Source organism: Sphaerodactylus townsendi, linkage group LG02, assembly GCF_021028975.2.
Source record: "Sphaerodactylus townsendi isolate TG3544 linkage group LG02, MPM_Stown_v2.3, whole genome shotgun sequence".
NCBI classification, from domain to species: domain Eukaryota; kingdom Metazoa; phylum Chordata; class Lepidosauria; order Squamata; family Sphaerodactylidae; genus Sphaerodactylus; species Sphaerodactylus townsendi.
Genome location: NC_059426.1, coordinates 33,092,661 through 33,107,537, shown reverse-complemented (window position 1 = coordinate 33,107,537; position 14,877 = coordinate 33,092,661). Strand labels below are relative to the sequence as shown.

Below are 14,877 nucleotides of genomic sequence, written 5' to 3'. Positions count from 1 at the left end.
GCAGCAAGCCATGGTTTGTGATTATGCCTGAACACAGTCAGTTGGTGATTCTTAGTATTACGCTTTATAACATACTGTAAGAGCGGACATTATTTTACACACAGTAAACCTCAGAACTGGGCTAGAAAGAGCACAAAGAAGTATGTACTTATTTTGTTAGAAATTATACCTTGCCTTTTCTCCAAAATGGGGGTTCAAAGTGCCTTATAAAATATTCTCCCTTTCTCTATGTTATTTTCACCTTAGCCCTGTGAGGAAGATTAGTCTGAGTGTGTGTAACTGGCCAAAGATCACTCAGTGATCTTCCATTCCAAAGTGGGAACTTAACCTTAGCCTAGTCCCGTGGTGGCGAACCTTTGGCACTCCAGATGCTATGGACTACAATTCCCAATTGGCCATGCTGGCAGGGGCTGATGGGAATTGTTGTCCATAACATCTGGAGTGCCAAAGGTTCGCCACCACTGGCCCTAGTCTAACACTAATAATTATGCCTTACTGGCAGTATATTAGCAGTTCCTCTAAAAAACCAGTTGCGGACCGAGCCGGGACCCTGTTGGCCCAAGAAATAATTGCAACCCCCTTTTGAACTCCTCGCCTTCGTGGATCTACCTTCCTTATATGCAGGCGCCCAGCCTTTTGGCTCTCCTCATGTTCTCTAAGCTCCTGCCTCTGCGCATGCTAGGCCGTGGTCTCTGAGGCTGCATGGCCACCCTTGCCTAGGCAAAACACAACTCCAGCCGAGGCTTGCCCGTCTGCAATGGAAGACCTCAGTCGAGCCGCAACCGCTCTTTTTCAACTCTCTCTCTGGAAATCTGTGATTCTCATAACAAAAATGAATTCTCTAGAATTCCCCCCCAAATTTGGATGCAGCAGATTCATTCTTGAAGCACTAAGTAAAAGTCATGAGAAACCATCGTCATTTAAGGGATCAGCTCCTGTCTAATCAAGTCACAGCCCAGCACCTATAACATGACCACAGCTTTGCAATTCACAAGTCATGTTTCCGCTGCAAATGTACGTAGTGGTGTACCTGGTGGGGAGAAGAGTGTTTCCGCTCAAGTGTTAGCCTATTGCCTTCAATGGAGAATCGGCAACCTTTTCTCCTAATGCTGTCTTCTGATTCAGAACCATGAAATTCATCTTCATCCTTTTCTTCTCCTCCAGATTGTTCTTTCTGTTTTCTCTTCTTCCTTCTATTTCTCCTCTCTTTAGCACTCTTTGAGCTCAACTTGGATGCTTCAGAGGAACTTTCAGAAAGGCCTTCTACTCCACCCCCTGCACTGGGATCTCTTGACTCAGCTGATGCTGTTGCTGCTGCAATTGCCGCTGCCTGCCAGAGACGAGGGATAATTTTACTGTACAAAACTTACAGAATCAACAGTCTCAACTGAAATACAAGGAAGTCCATAAGAAAACTCCTGGGAAAATGCAATAAATATTTTTCAATTGTTTTCTGTAACTTACAACAAGTTAAGCTAGAAATCAAATCCTAAAACGATCTAGATTTAAGGTGGGGAAGAGGAATTAGATCCTCTGTTTCTAAATCTTTTATCACTCTTGTAGGCTTTTGACTTGGACAATAAGGATTCATTAAGGGTTCCATAGTTTTTATGTACAGGAACATCTCAGAGCAATAACGTTTTTAAATGTCTGTCCCAAAATGGACAAATAGGTTGGGTCTGGTGGGGATTTCCATTGACAAAGTAGGGCCTTCTTGCCTCCCCTGTTTCACTGCAGCCTAAAATGCTCCCTCAAATACCACTTCTGGGGGACAAGGGATACCCCTCCCCAAAAAGCAGCATGGGGAGGCCGTTGGAGAAGAGGGAATTGGCAAAACTCACTAAGTAGCAGACATCCACTGCTGAATCCAATGAAATATATTTCTCATAGTTTGTTGACTTATTTAGAAAAGTTTGAAGAAGAGTTTGGATTTATATCCTCCCTTTCTCTTCTGTAAGGAAACTCAAAGGGGCTTACAATCTCCTTCCCCCCCCCCCCACCAACAAACACCCTGTGAGATGGGTGGGGCTAGGGGAGCTCCAAAGAGCTGTGACTCGCCCAAGGTCACCCAGCTGGCATGTGTTGGAGTGCACAGGCTAATCTAGTTCTCCAGATAAGCCTCCACAGCTCAAGTGGCAGAATGGGGAATCAAACCTGGTTCTCCAGATGAGAGTTCACCTGCTCTTAACCACTATGCCTACTGCTGCTTTACTTTATTTATACCTTGCATTTCTTCCAAAAGGACTGAAAGCAGGTCCTATTAATCTCCTCTCCATACATTTTTTACCATCACAACATTCTGTGAGGTATATTACACAGAGTGTGTGTGACTGGCCCAAGATCACCCAGTGGGCTTCCAACGCATCGTGGGGATTTGAACTTGAGTGTCTCAGAACCTAGTCTGACCTTGCAACCATAACACCACACTACACAGTTATTCACATCTTTCTGGGATGATCAAAACTCATGGGAAGCTAGCTGATATGAGACAACCTTTGATTTGTACATTCAATACTTACCTTAACTTTAACGCTACACAAAAATTACTGAAACATACCTGAGCTGCTTCCTGTTGTTTTTTCAGCTGCTCCAGCATCTGCTGAAACTCGGCCTCTTTCTGCTCCGCTTCTTCCAGTGTGGCTTGATTTTGTTCATCATAGGCCATGGCGACAACAGCCAGGATCAAGTTGATCAGATAGAAAGAGCCCAGGAAAATCACCAGAACAAAAAAGATCATGTAGGTTTTGCCAGCCGCTCGCAAGGTCTAGAAAGTACGACAGTTGTTCTCAGGTTACTCGGGCAATTTTTTTTTTGAGCCTAGAATATTTAAGATATCATCACCTCAGTTATTTCTCTCTTACCAGCTGATAAAGATTTTCCCAGAAGTCCTGCGTCATCAACCGAAAGAGAGATAAGAACGCCCAGCTAAAACTGTCAAAGCTTGTGTAGCCATAGTTGGGGTTTCTACCAGCTTTTATACATATATAACCTTCTGGACATTGACTAAAAAGAGACAAAGAAAGAGATTAGGTTGCAAAACAGTCATTGTGTTCAGCTATCTTTTTTTCCACTTGCTCTGTTTTACCTCAGTGCCCCCCTCAGTTACCATGTCTAACAATAAGCAGTGACCTTATCAACCAATTCACACCCTTGCCTCAGGTCTGTTTGTACCTTTCCTTAAGTACTCAAGTTCCTCAAGTAGTGGCACCACTACCTCAAATTGCTCTGAACTATCTGACCCCATAAGATGCTAGTCAGCACAAATAATAATCTCTGTTGCCAAAAACTTAAGGAACATTTGATGAGTTGGATCCAGCCTTTTTTGTACAGCCTTGCTCAATCCCTTATTCCAGTCGCCATCCCTGGGGCTGAGAGAGTTCTGAAGAACTGTGACTAGCCCAAGGTCACCCACCAGGCTTCATGTGTAGGAGAGGGAAAACCAATCCACTTCACCAGACAAGAGTCCACCATTCATGTGGAGGAGTGGGGATCAAACCCAGTTCTCCAGTTTAGAGTCCACTGCTCCTAGACACTCCACCACGCAAGAGTAGGCAGATGAGCTCCCAGCTGCTATCTGACCCCTAACCTCAGTAAGGAATGAGGAAAGAATGAAGAACACTCCAAAACCAAAAGGGAGGGGGCCGCATGGTGGTTAATGCCCCCTCCCCAGGGAGGAACCTGCCCTATCACATGGCAATCAGCAGGCCAAGAAAGAAGCTGTGTCAACATGGGGAGTGTGCTCCCTGGAAATACTCTGCCAGGCACTGATAGGCAGCCTCCCTCCCCCCCACCTGTGCCACTGACAGTCTCCTGCTTGCCCCATTGGTGTAGGTCAGTGATGGCAAACCATTTCAAGACCGAGTGCCCAAACTGCAATCCAAAACCCATTTATTTATCACAAAGTGCCAACATGGCAATTTAACCTGAATATTGAGGTTTTAGTTTAGAAAAAATGGTTGGCTCAGAGGTGTGCGTTACTCAAGAGTAAGCTTGGTGGTTGTTGGTGGCTTTGCTTTGAAACTGTGCAATGCTTAGAACGGGTGAATCACGACCCTGGGAGGGTTTACTCAGAAGCAAGCTCCATTGCCAGCAACTAAGCTTAATCCCAGGTAAAGAATCGCACTTTATTTCTTCCCATGAAAATCAGTGGGGTTTAACAGTGCTTAACAGGGTTACCTACACTGCTTCCCCAAAACTAGGTCTTAGGTTTAATGCTAATAATCTCCCTGAAATAATTACACTATTATCACACTGGGGCCTGGCGGGGGAAGGGGGAGGGGTGTGGGGAGAGAGGGAAGTAAAACTTTTGCTTTCTGAAACCCAGTAAACCTCCCACCACAAAATAGAATCAGCCTGATGCATGAATCACAAACTTTGCAAAATCACCAGCTACCTGGGATTGTCTTGGGAATTGCACATCTGATCTGATGGTGACCCTTTCCTCCCAGTCAACCTGGCCCTGACAGCTTTTCCCCCAATGCTACTTGGCCCGCCTCAGTCTTGATGATGCATGGGGTAGGCAACAATTCACCCCTGCACCCATGTGGCTGACTACCAGGTCACCCCAGGCAAAGCTAGGTGGGGGTGCAAAGGAACTCGCCATGTCTGTTAGCTTTCTGGCCACTGGTTCCTGGCTGCCCAGCTGTACAACCTACAAAGTAAATTCAGAGGGACGGCTTGGCCACATAAGGAGTGTCAACTTTGTTAACCCAGGAGGGTTATGATGCTCTGGGACAGCCCAACAGTGCAAAGGGACAGCCCATAGTGCTAGTAGCGAGTCCAGCGTGCAAAGATTCAAACAGACAGGGGAAAGTGCTAGCCCTGAGTAACTGCCCCACTACCAAGGGTGCCCCTTGTTCATGCTAAGTCCACACATCTGGTAGCTACCACAGAGCATTCCAGGCCACGCGTCTTACCTGCTAGGAGTATGTATGTCCAGAAAGGTGTTTATAATGGGTGAGGGGCCCTGCTATAGGCCACTGCTTGGGAGCTGGGCTGGCTTCTGCCACTGCCCATTGGCATTGGCTTCCAAAGCCAACCGTGGCATTGGAGGTGGGGTGTCCTTTTTCGCAGTCTGATAATGCATTTCTGTTTGGATGCACCATGGTTTTTCTGGCATAACTTTGTGCTGGAAGACATGGGCATTCCCAGTCTGAAAGGGCTCAGGGAAACAACTAACATTGCCCCCACCCCTAGGAATGCCCTCTCTGAGGCTAGTGCAAGCCCTTGCAGATATACTGCTATGATGGCTTTGATGCCGCCCCTGCATTAAATTCCCTGCTGCTCATCGGCACTGGCGTATGCGCCCCGGCACCATTGTAAATGTCTCTTACACAGGCACAAGTGACAATCGCACAAGCACTAGAGTCCTGCCACCCACACAGCCATTTCAGGCCCCCGTTTTACATTGCACTGTTGGTTATGCTGACCCTGAAGAATAAACTTACAAAAATATGAAAGCTTTTTTTGGGTTGTTTTTAGAGAAAGCTTCAACAGTGTTCTTACCCTGCATCTGAACTATTTCCACAAAGCAAAGCATCATTTTGTCCTTCCAAAAAGTAAAAATTATCTGTGTGAAAAAAAATCATTTTAAAAGCATTAGAAGAAAATAATTAGAAATATTGAATAATGATGATTGTAGTGGACCAAGACCATTCCAACCACCCACTCATCAACAATTCCAAAGCACAAAGCACACATTGTTTCATACAATCAAAATGTATGTAATACGTAATATGATCATTTTATTAGCTCTGCTTCAATTGAAGAAAGGGAACACAAGCCTCATGCATTTGGAAATCTGAACAAAATAACTGATTAGTTTTTATAAGCATTCCTTAGATTAGCAGTCTTACTTGGCTAGTGAACTGCATGCTTTATAATTTGACTCATACAATATGTCTTCAACTGAATTAAAAGTTTGGGTTTGATCTTCTCTAATCTAGGCTAATTGTTTTACAGCAGTGCCATCCTACACAATGCTATCCCAATCTATTGAAAGCAATGGTCTTACACTGGAATAATGGCATGGAATTGCGCTGCAAATCAGAAATATGTCGATACGGCAATATGTAGGGAGGAGAAAAAGAACTTGAAATTATATTGTCTTACTGGAGCAATCAGCACTTATACTGAGTGGAAAGCCACCTCAGAAGGGTATCACATAATACAGTCTACCATTCAAAGAAGACATTTCCTCCAAAGGAACTAATCTCTGTCATGGGGACAGCAGTTGTAATTCCAGGTGGTCTCAGCCTGCATCTGGAAGTTGACAATCCCAGAGAGCATGGCTGCTTTGGAGGATAGAAGCTGTGGCATTAAACTCCTCAGAAGTCCCTTCCTTCCTCATCCCTCCCAGGCTCTACCCCCAAACTCCAGGTGTTTCCTAACCTGGAGCTGGAAATCCTACCTTTTTCTCACGCAACAGTCAGCCTACTTTCAGTTCCAGCCCCCAGCAGCCTCAACCTAGGAAAACTGGCCCAGTTGTGTAGTCCTAGCCACTGGGTCTGGCCCACTTGCATGCTCAGGAACCCTCAAGGACTTGCGGGGTGATACCTGACTTTCTACTGTATTCCCCTCCCCATGCTATTTCCTCTTTCCCTCCCCCTGGCAACCCTCATATCCTCTACCCTTTCCCTGCTTCATTCTGTCCCTCTCAGCCACTTACCAACATAACTTTTATCTGCCTCCCATCTTCAGGTATATTATTTATTTACTTCATTTATACCATGACTTTCTCCACAGTACGGACCAAAGCAGTTCATGTTATTCTCCTCTCCTTTTTATTGATATAACTCTGTGAGGGAGGTTAGGCTGGAAGTATGTGACTGGCCAAAATCACTGAGTGAGCTGCTACAGAGAAATGGGAATTCGAACCTGGATCTCCCAGACTCTACTCTGGAGTTCTAACTGCTGCACCACACTGGCTTTCATAGGGCGGCGGCTGTTAACAGCAAGAAGTCTGATCTACTTGAGTCATGGAAGTTGGATGGTATCAAGTCACCCATAAGTTGCTGCCAGGCCCAGGGTTGCCAGCCTCCAAGTGGGACCTGAAGATCTCCTAGAATTACAATTGAACTCCTGACAATAGATATCTGTCTCCCAAGAGACAATGACTGCTCTAGAGAGTGGACTATATGGCATTATATCCAGCTGAAGCCTCTCCCTTCCCATCTCACTCTACTACAAAATCTCCAGGAACTAGTCCAGGGATAGGGAACCTGCGGCTCTCCAGATGTTCAGGAACTACAATTCCCATCAGCCTCTACCAGCATGGCCAATTGGCCATGCTGACAGAGGCTGATGGGAATTGTAGTTCCTGAACATCTGGAGAGCCGCAGGTTCCCTACCCCTGAACTAGTCAGACCTCATCCCTCAGTAGGCCTGGACTAAGTCAGCATGGCCAATTGGCCATGCTGGCAGGGGCTGATGGGAATTGTAGTCCATGAACATCTGGAGTGCCATAGGTTCGCCACCACTGTCCTACACCCAGGAAAAGAGTGGGCACAAAAAAATTCTGTGTGCAAGAATAACCCTATGGCAAAAAAATCACCAAAGAACGACTCCATGTGAAGCAGTGTACAAACGCAAAGCAGATGCCTATGCCGGGACTGAGTCTATCTAGAGACCAGATGCATAAGAGGATTCCTGAACTTTTAATAGCTGCATAGAAAAAGGCAACTGCAGCTTGTTACAATATCTTGTCGAAGGCTTTCACGGCCGGAATCACTTGGGTGCTGTGTGGTTTCCGGGCTGTATGGCCGTGTTCTAGCAGCATTCTCTCCTCTGAAGATCCTCTGAAGATGCCAGCCACAGATGCAGGCGAAACGTCAGGAGAGAATGCTGCTAGAACACGGCCATACAGCCCGGAAACCACACAGCACCCCAGTGATTCCGGCCGTGAAAGCCTTCGACAATACAATTTAGTCACTGTTTGGCTTTCAAATTTATTTTCAAGTTAGCTGACCCAACTGATAAGTTGAAGAATTTAAACAGGAATAATAACCTTATAAAACAGAATAATAACCTTATAAAACAATGTGTGCCTGAGGAAGAAGATGGGATGGGAACTAAGTTGACTCATCTACTGTAGTCGTACCCACGAGGTCCCAGGGAAGAGACGACACGCGGAGATTTCGTCTGGTGGAGAGAGCCAGCAAGCAGGAAGCGCGGGATCCCGTGATCCTGGCAACTCTGCCGTGCGCTCGCCCCTCACACCTTTTATTAGGGTTTCAATGGGGGCGTGTAAAAGGGGTCGGGCAGGCGGGAGAACGGGAGGTCGGGAGGTCGGGAGATCATCATGTGATGCATGACCTCATCGGGCTGCTACGTGCGGGAGGAAGCATCCATGTCTGGGCCTAATCTTCACCTGAGGGCAGGAGCCTTTGTGTCCCTTTGTGTGGGACACCTGGTGACCACGAGTCAGGCAGTTCATGACCCCCAAAAACATTCATGGGGGAGCGGGGGTTGGGGGAGCGTGTGCGCCCGGAAGGCCGTAGCCGGCACCGGCATGCCTAGCGCTCCTTCTACGGTTCTGCCGGGTTCGCGGGCTCACCCCTACAATCTACTCAATGACAGCAACAATCAGGTCTGGGAGAAACCTGTTCTCAGGCTAAAGTTATCAAAGAGACAAATAAGTGTTTCCATTATAGTCTTCTAAAACTAAATGTTAAAGGACTTTACAACTAACCCTCTCTAGCAGACATCAAGTTCAGGTCATGATTTATCATTCATCTCTCACTTATTTTTCCACACTTTATTCATAACTTGTATTTCTTTCCTATTTCAGAACACAAAATTAATAGCTAAATGAGCAACTGTTTTTCCCCCTTTTCTAAAGTGGGCATAATCAAGAATGAAGTCACCTCAAAACTGCCAATTCTTTTTAAAAGAAAGATATTGTCCTGAAAAATACCCGTCATAAGCTCTGGTATGCCAGATGCAACTGTAATCAGAGGGGTTTTTTTCTTAGAGGCTGGATGATTCATTTTAATTAGTGTGCTGTATTTATTTATGATGCATTGGCTGTATCATTCTGTCCTTTTGTTTCATCTGAAGCTGTAAACATTCAGAAAAAGCTACAATTGTGCTGAGCTATATTCTGGACAAGAGCACCAAAGCATTTACATCTTGTTTCTTAACTTGGTCAGCTGTCTTGTGAATGAAGACAGAAATAGGAAGTATGGGGAGGGTATGTACACATGGTACAAATCTCTTGTTTGAAAACAATGGTGAGTCAAACTGATCCACGACTATACTTAGGTATCATTTGCCAAGGTATCATTTGCTAAGTTACATTGAATTAAAAAAATTCACCCAATTCCCAGCATAGGATCGATTTTTCAGTTCTTCTCAACTGATATTCTCCTCCTCAGATTTCATGATTATTTGTTTTATTTGTATTTATTTACAACATTTATACCTCCCCCTTCTGCCTTCATCTGGTCCTACTAGCTGCAAATGGAGGAAGTGATGTCATCACAATGTGACAGCCATGGAGACACTCTGGTATTTGGGCAAAACTCTATGGAAAAACAGTTTCTACCACAGAGTTTTTCCCAAATACCAGTGCATCCCTATGGTTTTCTGAGACATGATGATGACCTTTCCTTCAGTGGTACTGACATGTCAACACTGGTTTCCATTTACAGCTAGTAAGTCCCTCCCTTCTCCATCCCTTGCCAGTTGCCAGGGGTACTTGGCAACCCCAAGGCCAGATCCCAACAGGCTTCTGATCACCCAGAATAGCTCCACTGGCCTACAATGTACAGACACTATGGTGAAGGAAAGTATTGTTTCTTTGCCGCCATCATGGCCGTAGACTTTGCTTTAAAATCAATTTTGAATAAATGAATAAAATATCCTATTGGATTTATCCTCAGACATTTTCCACCTGTGTCGTACCTTTTCATCACTTGCAGCCCTTCATCAAAAGATTATTTGGGCTCTAATGCCTGAGGTAGGGTATCTGGGAACTTTAGTGTCAACTGCCCAGGTCATTTTCTATTTCCAGAGGCCAACCAGGGCATCTACAGGAGTATTTATCTTATTATTAACAGGAAAACACACTAGACACATCACAGAACCATTTGGATCCGCCTGCTTCCAGAGCTGCATCTTTTACTAGACTCTGCCAGAGTTTTGATACATCTGTAATTCTCAATCAGAGCAAATAGTGATCTTTCCATGATAAAGAAATTGTCATCGATCACATTCATCCTACATAGAACAAAATACCAGATCAAAAGCATGAAATGTACAATGTGCAGGATAAGTTATTATGTCAGAGAATCCCATGGAGGCCAGGAAATCTTGAGCCACTTCTAAAAAGTCTCAGCATGAATGCTGCAGTTCCCCAGGACAACCATCCTAGAGACCTTCAACACTATCCCCAAGATCACCTCTGCCAGGTCAATCAGGGAGACTGCTAGGTAGTGAGGTGGGTGGTAGGTCAACAGAATTCTAGTCCTTTCTCTCAATCCCAAAATTAAACCACATCCTCAAAATTGGACATTTCCTGGATTATGCACCATGCCAGGGGGATAAGAGTCCCTATAGACTACAGCAACCGCCCACCAGAACTATGGTGATGTATTATCAAGTACCCTGGGGGGCACAGTTAACCCCTTCCCATTTCCCTGCCAAGTTTTGATGGTACATGCCACATCATGCCTCTCATGCAGGATCAAATAATGAATGACCTGTTGGAAAATGAGGGAGAAAGAAAACAGGTGGTATTGGTAGGAGGAGAAAGGACAATAAAAGAGATAGTTAGGACAGAAATGGGCAGGGGGAATATTTTATTTGCTTGTGGACAGATACACCAATGTGGGTAGAGGAGGAATGCAATAGGATTCCATCATTCTACACCATTCTCTTCACCAACAGCGAGTGAGTGTGTGTGTGTGTACCTTTACTGGGGAGGAGAGATGGAATAAAAATATACTATAGAGGCAGTGGGTACAGGTACATCTCTTTGCCCCTTCCACTTCACTGTGCCTTATGGTATTCCAACTTTAACTCACAAAGTTCTCTCAATAAACCATTAGTCCATCAAGATCAGTCTTGTCTACTTTGACTGGCAGTGTGTCTCCCAAGTCTCAAGGTGAGATCTTTCACATCATCTACTATCTGATTTTGTAATGCTGGGGATTGAACCTGGGGACTTCTGCATGCAAGGCACTGAGCCATTGGCCCTTTACTTATACATCAGTCTGCTACCCTAATACATCTGTTTGGATGATCAAGAAACCAAACAGTGGGGGTGTTAGTGAAGGCACAATAAGATCATGACCAAGGCCCCTTCCGCACATGCAGAATAATGCATTTGCTGCTTGGAAGCCCTTTGGAGGTGGTTCAGCAGCAGCGCTGTCCCCAACCACTGGAGCCCTCAGGATCAGGCTGTAACACAGTTCCCAAAATTATGTGATTATGGGTCCTTTTCAAAATGGTGGCAAGATTCATTCTTTCTTTCTTTCTTTCTTTCTTTCTTTCTTTCTTTCTTTCTTTCTTTCTTTCTTTCTTTCTTTCTTTCTTTCTTTCTTTCTTTCTTTCTTTCTTTCTTTCTTTCTTTCTCTCTCTCTCTCTCTCTCTCTCAATCAATCAATCAATCAATCAATCAATCAATCAATCAATCAATCAATCACATTTGCTATGCCACCCACCCCCGAAGAGCTCTGGGCAGTGTACAACCAGACAAATAAAACATTATAAAACTTTTAAACGTACATAAAAATGTACATGAAAACATTTAAAACGTACATAAAAATGTACATGAAAACATTTAAAACGTACATAAAAATGTACATGAAAACATTTAAAACGTACATAAAAATGTACATGAAAACATTTAAAACGTAATACATGAAAACATTTAAAACGTAATACATGAAAACATTTAAAACGTACATAAAAATGTACATGAAAACATTTAAAACGTACATAAACCTAAAAACCTAAAAACGGATCTGATGGCAAACCCTATTCTACTTCCCGGGAGCGGCCCCATTGTACTGTAGTATAGGGAATGGCACTCACACTTCCCTACAAATGTTATGATTTCCCAGAAGGAAATCAATAGCATCTCTTGTGATTGGCTGCATGATCCATGTGAGTGAAAAAGAAACACATAGGGGCAGGAAACCAAACTGAAGGACTCAAGTGTTCCCATCATGCCAAAAAAAAAAAAAGTAATAATCAAGGTGATAAGGTTCTGTTACTGTCAGAGAAGTGAGGAACGGGTCCGTTTGAAAGCATAGTTCCCGGACTGGCAACTTAACTGTTCTATTGACAGGGATTATGTATTAGATCACGACTGGCTGATGGGGAATATTCAGACAAAAACATAAATGACTGGAGAAAGCTATTTATCACCATTAACACAAAGCATCAAGATGATCCCAAGATTGTAAAACATCTACCTTCTGATTAGAAAAGCAATAATTTAGTAAGGTTTCAAGCAATGCCCGCCTCTTTGCATCACAAATTTTTTCAGTAATCCTGAACCAGGCTTTTTTCCTCACATTTTTCCTCACACAATGTGAGTACCTCACATTGGTTTTAGTTATGGAAGTGACAAACAACAACAAAACCATGTTCTTACCATCATTCTGTAAGTACGCATCCCAGTCAAATACTGTACCATTAAACGTATCATTTTCTCCCATTGTGCTATTAAACAGATAAGTGTCATTTGAAGTAGAATTGTCAGGAGTCCAGTACAAGCATTTATGTCTCAGGTTGCCCATGAATAGCTGAAGCCCTATGAGAGCAAATACACTCAGACAAAACACAGTCAGGATCATTACATCCGAGAGCTTCTTCACGGACTGAATGAGAGCTCCCACAATGGTCTTCAGGCCTGCAAGCAGAAAAGGATGGTTATCATCATGACAAGCACACATTTACATAATCATCTCTCATCCCAGTTAACATTAAACGTGTCATGCAGGAGCCCAAAGAAACGGTGCTGGTGTAGTTGTAAGCCAACATTTTTCAATGGGTCTATCTCTCGTGAAGATGGATCTTGTGAAGATGGAGGGAACTGGAAGTTTTTGCGCAGTGCAATCATAAATGAAAATGCCTATGTAAAAATAACAGCATTTGCTTTAAAGCTAAGGACAAGGGAATGTTTTTTTTTGTCACTCATGCTTTCCACAAGCAAGAAGGAAATCTTTCCCACACACCAACCCTTAAACATGTTTTGTGGAAGAAAACGCTGTTGTAATCACCAAAAGATTATAAGTATGTTTAAGGACTGAAGTGTACATTTGTTGTCTTTTTGTTTTGTTTTGTTTTTAGTTGCTGGCTCTTGAAATTTTTCTAGTATCACTTTTATAACGCATTGATAAAGGAGTAAATAAAATATTCAAAGCTTAATGCTAAGAGACTTGGAGTGATATGAAAGAGAATAAGTTTCCCATGCAATGTCCCATACGGTTTTTCATCTTACTGCTTTACATTCAATGGCAGTTCAGGTATTTCAGGAGGCTCCGAACAGTAGCAATTCAGATATTAGCTTGCATTGAAGCAACCCAGAAGAAATACGGTTTTTATATTTTGGAGGTAAGAAACACACATGGGAAAAAAATCTTTGCAGTTATGAGTTCGCTTTTGTCACAGCTAGACCTAAAAGCGTGACATTATATGATGCAGCTCACACAGGCCTATGTTCTGCAAGTTCTCATGCAACTGTTTGTTAAACGCAAAGGCTGATCTCAAAAGGAAATAAGCAAATGGCAAAAAACAAAGTATCACGATGTTCATTTCTATCGAAGCATGATCCCAGCTTTTTCTTCCTCTTCGTTAAAAAAAAAAAAAGGTGGATGAGCAAGCAACAAGGCTTATGGTGGTAAAAAAAATGATTCAGATTTCCATGGAGTCTAAGTCAGCCTCTGTGTTTAACCTAGCTCTCACCTGGGATGACTGATATTGTTTTCAATGCCCGGAGAACTCTGAATGTTCTCAACGCTGAGACATTGCCCAGGTCCACAAACTCTGTCACATATCTGTAAATAGGGGAGTTCACACACAAACACAATGACAGGATAAAAAGGAACAGTTGGGAGGTACAAGGGACCTAACATCTTACATCACTTACTTCTTACCTGGGATTACAGAAATAGTTTTCAAAGCTCTCAATACTCTGAAAGTTCGAAGAGCTGAAACATTGCCTAGGTTTACAAATTCTGTTATATACCTGCAGAATTAAATCAGAGTTATTCAGAATTGAGGCACAGCTTCAGCTGATTATTTGGGGTCTTTCATCAAAACCATTAGGGTGGTGTTTTTGGGAATCAAACTGCAATAGTCCAGGGTTTACCTTCCACTGCAATTTACCTTGCATTAAGATCTTTCAAAGGTGATCAGTTAAACTTAAATGCCGCCAGGGGAACAAATGAACCATACTGATTTTACTGTTGAAATCTAACTTTCTGATTTAGCAGCTTACTAATAAGGTGAAAAGAACAAGAAGTCAGCTCCTCTTCTGGTAGAACAGGGGAAGTGCAGAACTTGTAACTAGTACAATAGCTACTATACCATGTATTCCACACCATTAGTTACTTTACTAAATCTGTAATATATATGGATTTATAAAGAAACAAACAATGCCACTGTTATAATAAAGCCAGGCAACAATGAACAGCTGGTGGTTTTGAATGAGAAACATAAGACTATTACCCAGGATGGACTTCCTGAGAGACAACTCCTGATGCATTGTGCATAGTTTATTAGTATCAACACAATTAGAGAAGAGATTCTTATTCACCATCCTTTCCAGACAACCAGGGAATATGCCTAAACATAGGCAAGGTACATTGGCATATAAAATCATCATGAGAGACAGCTGAATTTATACACATCCACACACACACACAC

General features: G+C 43.3%; 1 protein-coding gene across 1 annotated transcript in view; it reads right to left on the bottom strand.

Moving 5' to 3' along the window:
• Window positions 1–14,877, bottom strand: part of LOC125426820 (sodium channel protein type 1 subunit alpha-like) — a 152,462-nt gene that overhangs the window by 52,543 nt on the left and 85,042 nt on the right. Inside the window, exons 7-12 of the mRNA XM_048485595.1 lie at window positions 14,106–14,197; window positions 12,602–12,859; window positions 5,506–5,569; window positions 2,862–3,003; window positions 2,558–2,764; window positions 1,031–1,330 (exon numbers count right to left, since the gene is read on the bottom strand). Of these exons, the coding sequence (XP_048341552.1) occupies window positions 1,031–1,330; window positions 2,558–2,764; window positions 2,862–3,003; window positions 5,506–5,569; window positions 12,602–12,859; window positions 14,106–14,197 (1,063 nt within the window). The remainder of the gene's footprint in view (window positions 1–1,030; window positions 1,331–2,557; window positions 2,765–2,861; window positions 3,004–5,505; window positions 5,570–12,601; window positions 12,860–14,105; window positions 14,198–14,877) is intronic.